General features: G+C 35.8%; 1 protein-coding gene across 6 annotated transcripts; it reads right to left on the reverse strand.

Moving 5' to 3' along the window:
• Nucleotides 1–442: 442 nt before the first annotated feature.
• On the reverse strand, nucleotides 443–9,345 carry LOC132636681 (WRKY transcription factor 1-like). 6 transcript variants are annotated; one of them, XM_060353651.1, is made up of 8 exons: nucleotides 9,160–9,345; nucleotides 8,754–8,793; nucleotides 5,892–6,014; nucleotides 5,184–5,240; nucleotides 3,697–4,586; nucleotides 3,113–3,287; nucleotides 2,863–3,021; nucleotides 1,133–2,384 (listed from the first exon to the last, which is right to left on the reverse strand). In XM_060353651.1, the coding sequence occupies exons 5-8, from the start codon at nucleotides 4,580–4,582 to the stop codon at nucleotides 1,415–1,417; spliced, it is 2,190 nt and encodes a 729-aa protein (XP_060209634.1). In that variant the 5' UTR covers nucleotides 4,583–4,586; nucleotides 5,184–5,240; nucleotides 5,892–6,014; nucleotides 8,754–8,793; nucleotides 9,160–9,345; the 3' UTR covers nucleotides 1,133–1,414. The 6 variants fall into 6 exon arrangements, 4 of the variants coding, with proteins under 4 accessions (XP_060209634.1, XP_060209636.1, XP_060209635.1 ...); XR_009581391.1 differs by lacking the exons at nucleotides 5,892–6,014; nucleotides 8,754–8,793 and adding an exon at nucleotides 443–577 and having other exon boundaries at nucleotides 1,285–2,384; XR_009581392.1 differs by lacking the exons at nucleotides 5,892–6,014; nucleotides 8,754–8,793 and adding an exon at nucleotides 814–939 and having other exon boundaries at nucleotides 1,285–2,384.
• Between the last annotated feature and the right edge of the window lie 1,180 nt (nucleotides 9,346–10,525).

The following is a 10,525-nucleotide window of genomic DNA, read 5'->3' on the forward strand; positions in this document are numbered from 1 at the left end:
CTGGAAAAAATTGAAAGAAAAAGAAATTGATTGATTGAAACAATATGATACTCACGAATTAAATTGAATGCGGAATGAATTCAAACGAGCATAGGCTCTGATACCATGATAAAACTAGCAATGCAAACTTGGAAGAAACAACTTTCCTCCATTAATGGAGGTTGAGCTTGTTCGAAGAAGAGAAAAGAATCCAATGCGGAAGAAACAATTCTAGAGAGAAGATTTGTGAAATGCATGCACTTCATTTTCATTGAATTGAGTTGAATCATTACAAGTGATGTATACATACAAAGACTAGAAAGATTAACCAACTAACTACCTTGACTTTGACTAAGTAACAAACTTAACAAACTTTGACTAGTCCTAACTAACCTTGACCACCTAATCTAGTCCTAACTAACTTTGACCAACTGATCTACAACTAAGTACAACATACATAATCTCATCACAATATACATAATCTCATCAATCACATTATCCCCATGTAACTTTTCTAGAATCATCTTATTCGCCAATAGCCAACCAAACCCAAGGATAGGAAGATGATTAATACAAGGGACTGGAACTGATGGATAATCTGTGACATTAATTAGAAGATCACTAAAATATTAGTAATCGCACATTAACACCTAAAAAGTATAGGAAAATAACATTTTAGTCCTCAAATTATTAGTACTTTTTTGGTTTTGGTCACTATGAAATTGGACCAAGCACATTGACATTCAATTAAATAATCTGAGCGATTTTGGCACTTTCCAAATGTAAGATGCATATCATCTAACCAATCCTGTTATATTCTTTTAAATAGCTTACCAGTTCGAGTTGAGAAACGGCTTCCAGTGTCTGAATTTTTTTGGTTATGACCATGATGTCCGGGTTAACTTACAACACACCTGAACTATTACACTGGGTACCTACTTCAAATATCTGAATTTTGTCCTGTAAGTGACAAGAGACATCTTTAAACCATCGTTTATATTTTAGGACCATGAGGAGTCGGCTGTTATCAATCAATCAATAAACTATACCTCAATCAAAGAACAATTGGGGAGGAGTGACAAGTTAGAAAGAACAATTTTTCATTGTAGATACTTATCACTAGATTCTGATGTAAAATGCATTTGCAAACCAATAACAGAAAGCTAAAGCAGCCTGATCAACTGTCAATAATTGGTTATTTATGATAAACCCTACATTCACTTTCCTATTTGCTACGAAACATAATTTATACAGTGAATACACGATAACACACCCCCATCGCCAATAACAAGTTAAAAAGTTTACCTTTAGAAATGTAACCTCTCTTCTCCTCTTCAGGAAGAGAATAATTGAACAAATTTGTAAGATTAGAAGAGTGGTGCTGTAGGAATTCTACTTCTGGATAAGTTGATCGCTTTGCATCAATGACTAACACTCAATTTGCACCAATATGAACAGCCATGTCAAGGCCGATATGTTTATTTTCACCCGATTCAGATATGGATGCTCCAGCATGGTTGTTTTCACCTGCTTCAGATTTGGACTCTCCGACATGTTTGTTTTCACTCGATTCAGATGTGGAACCTCCAACATGTTTGTTTTCACCTGATTCAATTCTGGACTCTCCGACATGTTTGTTTTCACCTGATTCAAGTTTGGGCTGTCTGACATGTTTGTTTTCACCTGATTCAGATTTGGACTCTCCGACATGTTTGTTTTCACCTGATTCAGATATGGACTCTTCAACATGTTTGTTTTCACCTGATTCAGATATGGACTCTCCAACATGCTTGTTTCCACCCGACTCTCCTACGTGTCTAGTTTCACCTGATTCAATTCTGGACTCTCCGACATGTTTGTTTTCATCTGATTCAAGTTTGGGCTGTCTGACATGTTTGTTTTCACCTGATTCAGATTTGGACTCTCCGACATGTTTGTTTTCACCTGATTCAGATATGGACTCTTCAACATGTTTCTTTTCACCCGATTCAGATCTGGACTCTCCAACATGCTTGTTTCCACCCGACTCTCCTACGTGTTTAGTTTCACCTGATTCAATTCTGGAATCTCCGACATGTTTGTTTTCGCTTGATTCATTTTTGGCCTCTCTGACATGTTTGTTTTCACCTGATTCAAGTTTGGACTCATCAACATGTTTGTTTTCACCTGATTCAAGTTTGGGTTCCCTAATATGTTTGTTTCCACCTGATTCAATTCTGGAATCTGCACGTACGCCTGTTGTACCGGCATCAGGCACTACTGATATTTGGCTTATAGCCGTAGAAGTTAGGAAAGTATGGACATGCTGGCCTTCATATGTTGTAATGACCAATTTTAGATCATGGGATGCCCTCTCCACATGCTTCTTCACAGGGCAACCAGCAATTGAGCATCTATAATAACTCCTACAGATAGAAGAGAAGTTGGCATTAGAGAAAGAAAAAGCACTTCAAATAGAACGGGAGGGTTTTGTGGGGGGGTGGACTGAAATGGAATGAGAAAAGCTGACAGACTTTCTCATGTTACCAAAAATAATTTACAAGTTATCAGAGTAACATATAAGGTGGAAAACAGTTGGGGATTTACTTTATTGTAAATCCATCTTTCCAGATTATCAATAATTGCAGAAGAAAAATGGAAGTGAACCGAAAAGAAATATCTTTTTCCACAGGTAGTCTAGTTTCCAAATTTGACTTTCAGTGACAACATTATATGTATCATGAGATTAATATGTAACAGTACTGCAGCAAAATATCCTGAGGATGAAAAAAAGATGAGGAGGAATGATAACACCTAATATCCAAAAGTGTTGATAAAAAGAATCACCGGGCACGAGCATACCAAATTTGTGAATATATGTTTTAAAGTAATATTTATATGTACCTCGGATTTGGATTGCCTTTTACAAATTTTTGCCCATACTTGCGCCAGCGCTGACCATCGTTGACTATATCTACTTCGCTCACGGTCTGAACAATGTGTCGTGGTTCACTATGGGACTTAACAGGTGGAGTAACATCCATAGCTACTATATCCTTTTTTCTGTTGCAAAACAATTACACAACTATTAATTTTAAGAGACTATCTAAACCTGAAAACAGCAAAGACGAAAACAGCTTGCGTTTCAACATACCGTCTTTTTGAGTCTGGACTACCATCCTTATCGACCTCATTTTCTATTTTATGTGGCTTCAAAAGCGTAACCTTCACACCAGCACAAGCTGTTACAGTGTCCAACGCAAGCGGAGCCTCTGATGGTTTCCTAGGTTCACATGTTTCTCGGGGCGCAGTAGATTTCTTGCTTTCAGCTGATAAATATCACTATATAAAATTAGTAAAGAATCTAGTAGCCTGTTTGGCCAAGCTTCCAGAATTTTCTATACTTTGAAAGGTGTTTTTTGTCGTAAGTGTTTTTCAAGAAAGTACTTTTGGAGAGTAGCAGTTTGTGCTTGGCTAATCAATTTGAAAAACACTTTTGCCAATATTAGAATAGTACTTTGTGCCTGACTAATGTTCCAAAAGTGCTTTTTAGCTTCTGAAAAACACCTTATGCTACTGCTCAAAGCATTTATGTTTTCTACAAAAGCTTGACCGTTTCCTTAACTTTCTAAAATAAGAAGTTTTTGAAAGAAAAGAAGTACTTTTGGATTCCCAGAATCTTGGCCAAACAGGCTATAGGTAAAAGAAACTCATAATTCACTCAGCAATCTTGGGTACCTTCTAATTTAGTGATAATTGGAATGTCTGGTCGTCTCATTTGCAAAGGGAGTACCAACTCGGGGGAGGTCTGGGGACCACTTAGAGTTTCGGGATGTTCATGCTTCCCGATATAGTGGATATCTGTAATATGCCCGTCATGTGATCTCTCCACTTGTTTTTTTGCTAGACAATTAGAATATGTGCACTTGTAATAACTCCGAGTAAACTCATTTCCTCTGACAAGCTTCTGACCATACTTTCTCCAGTTATGTCCATCTTCCGATGGTTTTTCAGGTACCTTGAAGAGAGTCGCTGCTTGATCAGATGTCATCCCGTGGACACTAGTGTCAGGGTTCCGCCTTGGTTGCAACTTATCCAAAGCTTTCTCATGCTTTATGGGATAAGTCACTCGTTGTTGATAAGATTCTGATGCAGAAACTTCCGTGTTCGGACTTTGCATTTGACCAGAAGAATCTGAAGCCTTACCAGATAGTAGGGGAACCACTTTGTCTTCTACACCAGATTCTGATCCACATGATTTTGCATCCGAGTCCTTTGGTAAACTAGAAAGTTGACTAGATCCCGATGCATCAGCCTCACTCTTAATCCTTTTATTACTTTGACTAAGCTGGACTTTACTTGACACTTCTTGGCATGTTGAAGGATGTTTACTTTCCTCTTGATTATTTTTTGATGCTTGTGCATCAGCATCAGCACTCAGTCTCTTCCGCAGCTCACCAGAAACAACATCAGCTGAAAATGATTCAAAGCTCCTTTTCTCATTTAACTCTGGTTTGCTGGTTGCAGGGGCAGGAGCAGGATCCGGGTCAGGGTCAGGTTCCATCTTCTGCTCTAAATTCTCGGGGAACACTTCATCTGTTGCCTCTTCTCTAGGGGTACCCATTATCCTGTATAAAGAGTACCAAATGTTAAGACTTTTGGCAGGGGAATAAAGTACAAGTATATGGGCTTACAAGATCATATTCCAGTTATCGTTCTGTGCATTTTCAAAAAAGTAATTAGCAGGAATATAGATGTTGTGATCTAATAGTTCAATAGTTGTTGAATTTGGATCTATTTGAACATGTAGAATAAATAGTTCCATGGACCTAAGAACAGAAGAACATAGCAGTTCATGGGAAAGGAAGCATTCTGTTGACAGTCGCTGACTGATATCTATAACTGAAATTCTAACTATTCAGGTTTACGTTGTTTCAGACAAATAAAATCCCAATTTTTTGGTCTAAGATATCTATGTAGTCATTAAATGCCTATGGTGCCATCTGTGACAGAAACCTGGCTGCAACATGTTTTACACAGTCAATTGTGTCGCTATAAGATAGCTAGGGAAACTGTTGCCCAAGGAAATGGCACATTGGCAAAAAGTTTAAGAGAAAAAAAAAAAGAAAAATAATAACACAGAAAACAATAGCAATTTACAAACTATACATATTTCATTATCTGGACTTTTCTTCAAGTAAATTTCTCATTACTGGAGAGAATACCTTTCTTAAGCGCAAAGACATTGAATCTTCCGGGTGAGAGCACTCATCCACCAAAACCTTTACAGGAAAAAAGTTATAAGATCAATGCGGCGGAACTGGAAAGGTAAACCATTTATTAGCTGAATAATTAAATTGGGATAGAGGAGTAAAAGTTATAGATAAGGGAATAGTTTGAAGGGTTTAACATGATGAAATAGAAATATTTTTTGACAAAGATGATGGATAGTAATATATCAAGATATTTTTAAAGGGAGATAGTAATAAATACTACTGAAATCGCCTTTTCACTACAAGCCTTGTTTAGATGACAAACCAAAAAAAAAAAAAAAATATTCGCTAAACCAGGATCTTCAATAACTAGCAAACATGAATAAATAAGTTTAGCCTTTAAAACCACTACTGTCATGCTTCAAAAAGACCACAACAATTTGCAATTCATAAGAGGATTAGCATTCTGCAGTAACTATCGTTGGGAAAAGGCATAAAAACACCCTCAAAACTTGTCACCGATTTCCAGTTACACAGTTATACTTTGTGAGGATCCTATTACCCCCTTGAACTATTCTGAAATGTGATTTCAACTACCCCTTCCAAGTTTCTGATTTACTTGGAAGTTACGTGATTTCTTTCTACAGGGAGAGGGTTTTGTAACTTTGACTTTTACACAAATGATAACGATTGGAGCTATTATGTATCAGTGGTTATTACCAAATGGAAAATATACTTCAGCTCTGAAATGAGCAGCTCTCTCCTGATGGCCTTCAAAATTGTGATTGGGTCTACTTCAATTAAATTAGAGGTGTTGGGGTAATTGGGGAAGAAGTTATCTTTCTGCAATTAGAAAAATGGAGGAAACATGGTAAATACAAGTGAAGAAAAAATGAATGAAAAAATTTGGCAATCAGATATGGAGCTTTCAGATGAGAACTTCAAGAATTTGACAATCCGAAGTCGAGTTTTCCAACAAGAACTTTAATAACTCATGTGAAAGTTGACCCGAAAATAAAGACACAGTTATCTCTTTATGTTGAAGTGCTTTTCTGGTCAAATATAGAAGACCTATGAAAACTAACGGCATACACGTGGCAAATGAAAGTGAAAAAAGGTAAAAAAATAAAAAACATTAACGCTAAAATATAGATGAAAGCACGTGTAAACACTGTCAAGTTCTCATTTGGTTATTTATGCAACATTTACGTCTGCATATACGTTGATATTTATTTCATTGCATAAAAGTTCAGGGGGTAATAGGACCCCCGCGAAGTATAAGTGTGTAACTGCAAATTCGAGACAAGTTCAAGGGGTTTTTTACACATCACGAGTTATGCTTTTACCACTAAACTAAAGCCCCAGGGACAACAAGGATGGGCTTCTCTAAACAAGGAGGATATACACACAGAAAGTTGCATATTTCTCAATCGTTGTGTCAGAGAGGATGAGATTTATATGATTCATTATGAATATTTGTCTTTCTTTAATCATTGCAACCAAGAATGCCGCAAACCATGTCCTAAATTTTCCTTCCTTTTTGACAAGGATCTAAATTTTCCTTTCTTTATACACTTGTTCACCTAGAAAGGAAGGTATATAATTGGAAAAATAGTTAACATGTCATGCAAAATATGTAGGTTCTTTCTCGCTCTCTTTTCACAAGTCTGAATCAATTTTTGCATTAGATATTAGCTAAATTTATTTGTAGAGAAAGGAACAATTAATAATAATTTACATCTGCTTTCCAGTGATACTGCTGAAATATCTAGACTAACAATTTAAGTTATTACTTGAACATTTCTCCATCGCTGTACACAAGCTGTTTTCTTTGAAGATCGAGGAACATCGAACTTGTCTCTCTTCTTGGTGTATAAAAAAAGACGAAACAAACCACTTCTATCTCAGGTACAAGAGTATGAAAAATCGAAGAGAAAGCTTGAGGAACTGACAAGCCGATTAGGCATCTGAACATGAGATGCCTACAGTCGTCTTCCGACATTACCCACATTCGTGGTCTTCCAAGAGGAGGTGCAAAAGAGAGAAAAGAAAAGAAAACGGATCAATTGGGGTGGGTATGACCATCTAAGTTGCTATTTCATTGCAGTAGGAACTCCACAATGCAAGGCACATTAGATAGTTTACAGTTTCCACCAGGGGCCGAGCTACAGTATTAGCTACGATTTCGGATGAACTCACTAGCTTTTGCTTAGATCCTATATTAACATTAGGAAGTTCATTAAATATGTATACATATATAATTGCAAACCCCATAACTAAAACGAGCTATGAGTTAGAAGACAAGTTCAAAACCCATAAATGTCAACTTCTGCCTCCGCCTCTGGTTGACACAGAACGACTTTTTTTTCTTTTCGAAACTGGTAAACTGACACAGAACGACTTTTTCAAAAGCTATAACCATGAAAAAACTGTGCTATTCTATGGCATGACATGTCAGAAGGGGGATTGGTGTCATTGAAGAGTTAACTAAACTCTAGGCTTTTACTTTTAGAAGTGACGAGAAAAAGGACATAGAAATCTAGGAATTCTCCCATATGGCACCATAAAAGCAGCAAACCAATCAATTTTCATGATCATGTGAAGCAAGTCAGCAACTTAAGTTCTGAAGTAAATCATTGGACACTTGCCAGAATTCCTATTTAGCAATGACTACATATGTTTATGAAGAAAAATTTAGTTTCCCCAACAAAAACCTTATGCTCAACGCCTACCTGCCCTAGTCTTACCAAACCTTCAAAGGGTGCAAAAAGTCAAAACAGAAAGGAGAAAAAATCAGCACCATAAACATAGCAAATAGTAAAGGCAAAGAGCAACATGAAGGACTTAAAAGCACAAGTCTTTAATCAGCATAAGCCCTCTAATGTAACGAAATTCTAAACAATCAAGAAACAGTATCTCGAAAAAACGAAAGAATTGACAGTCAAACTGGATAAAAAAGAAAAACCCCATCAATTCAAGACTCCAAATTCACAAGATACTAAGCTCTAAAGTGTAACGAAATTCTACAACACTCGAAAAACCCAGAAACAGTAGCAGCACAAAAGAACTAAAGAATTGAAAGTCAAAACTGGACAAAAACAAACCCCATCAATTCAAGACTCCAAAATTAACAAGATAATAAGCTCTAGAATGTAACAAAATTCTACAAACACTGAAAACCCACAAACTGAAAATCAAACTGGCCAAAACTCCAAATTCACAAGATAATAAGCTCTCTCTTTTTTGGCACATTTTTCTTCTTTGGTATATAATAAACTCTAAAATGTAACAAAATTCTATAACACTCAATAAAACAATACCCACCCAGACACAGTAGCACAAAAAAAAAAAAAAAAAAAAAGTCAAACTGAACAAAAAAGAACCCCATCAATTCAAGACTCCAAATTTACAAGATAATAAGCTCTACAATGTAACAAAAAAGAACCCCATCAATTCAAGACTCCAAATTTACAAGATAGTAAGCTCTAAAATGTAACAAAATTCTATAACACTCTAGAAAACATTACAAACTCAGAAACAGTAGCACAAAAAAATCCAAATTCACAAAAGATAATATTGTACCTTGTTCTTCTTCCTTGCTTTATTTTGCCCCAATTTTCACCTGGGGTTTTTAATTTCTTTATCAAACAACAGAGAAACTAAAAAGGGGTTGATTTAATCAAAAGGAATTAGCTGAACATTGACTAGGACCAAGTAGTACTACATACACAGCTCAACAAAAATACTATAGTTAAAAAAAAAAAAAAAAATTACTCTCTGTCTTAAAAAGAGGTGGCATTTTATACTTAGTAAAGTAATTTTTTCAATTCTAACATTCTACGTGGCAAGTTTAAGATCACGAAATATTACAAACACTTGACAAAATATTAGAAACCCAGAAACAGTACAACACAAAAAAGAATTTAAAAAAAAAATGAAAATCAAACTGGAAAAAGTAACTCCAAATTCACAAAAGATAATTTGTTACCTTCTTATTCCTTAAGCTTTATTTTGCCCCATATTTCTCCTGGTCATCATTGACTTGGACCAAGTAGTACAAATTTACTATATACAAAAGTAAAGAGTAATCAAGAATGTTAATTACTTTGTTCAACCGCTGGATTTGTTATAACAAACTTTTGGAAGAGAAAGGGACCATTGTGATTAATCAAAAGGTTACTACAGTACTAGTATTTCCTTAATGGGTGTCAGTTCTGTTCAATGCACACGTGTTGAAGTTTGATTGGAAGATATTACAGTCAAAGTTTTTTTTTTTTTGGTTTTTGACTTCTTTCTTTCTAGTGTTTCCTTTTGACTTCTTCTTTGTTTACACTATTTATTATTATTAGTATTATATATAATATACGGAAAAGGGCCAAATATACTCCTATACTATTGGAAAAGGACCAAGTATGCTCTTCGGTTATACTTTGAGTTTAAATATACCCCCGTCGTTATACTATATTGGCTCAAATATACATTTTCTCCGTTAAAGTTGTCCACCTCAGACATCCTACCCTACATGGCAGTGACATTTGATGAGGTGGATGTCACGTAGTATTGCCACCTCATCTCCCCTAACCCGTTTTATTTCTCCCCTTTTCCACCACTAAAATTTTCACCCTTCACCACCATTGCTGCCATATAGTTACATCCTAGAAAAGAACCATAATCATATACCTCCCAAGTAACATATTTGCTGCAATGAACCATCATTAAGTAAATCTAAGTGAAAAACCATAATCATATTAGCAGATGTTCCATGATTTGTGTTCATCTGTGCTCCTTTTTGCTTGTTTATGTAATTGTGAACAGGTCCACTTCAATTTGTTATTGTTGGCCTAACATCAAATGAAACAAATCACACTTTAATGCTGGAGTTGAGAGCCAAAGCTTAAGTGATTCCCAAATCTGAACTCAAACTTCTGTGTTGTAACTATATGGCGATAATGGTGGCAATGATAGTGAAGGGGGTGGAAATTTTACTGGTGGGAGAGGGAAGGAGTAAAATGGGTTAGGGGTGATAAGATGGCAATGCCACGTGACATCCACATCATCAAATGTCACTGCCAAGTAGGATAGGATGTCCGAGGTGGACAACTTTAACGAAGAAAGGGTATATTTGAGCCAATAATATAACGACAGGGGTATATTTAGACTCAAAGTATAACGAGGGGTATATTTGGCCCTTTTCCAATAGTACAAGTGTATATTTGGCCCTTTTCCGTTATATATATACTCCATTGTAATATTTGGTTCAAGACTCATGAATTTCATTTAAAATTAAAATTGGATATTCCTCACAAACAAGTTTTATGTTATTTCATAAGAATAATGATGGTTAAAATAAATAT

This window comes from Lycium barbarum, chromosome 4, assembly GCF_019175385.1.
Source record: "Lycium barbarum isolate Lr01 chromosome 4, ASM1917538v2, whole genome shotgun sequence".
NCBI classification, from domain to species: domain Eukaryota; kingdom Viridiplantae; phylum Streptophyta; class Magnoliopsida; order Solanales; family Solanaceae; genus Lycium; species Lycium barbarum.

What these genes read in the sequence shown, in the direction of transcription:
- LOC132636681 (XM_060353649.1), bottom strand. Translation starts at nt 4,582, where the DNA reads ATGGGTACCCCTAGAGAAGAGGCAACAGATGAAGTGTTCCCCGAGAAT. An exon ending in AATTATCACTAAATTAGAAG is followed by an intron (nt 3,288 to 3,696) that starts GTACCCAAGATT and finishes GATATTTATCAG; the next exon opens with CTGAAAGCAAGAAATCTACT. An exon ending in AAAGGCAATCCAAATCCGAG is followed by an intron (nt 2,385 to 2,862) that starts GTACATATAAAT and finishes TTCTATCTGTAG; the next exon opens with GAGTTATTATAGATGCTCAA.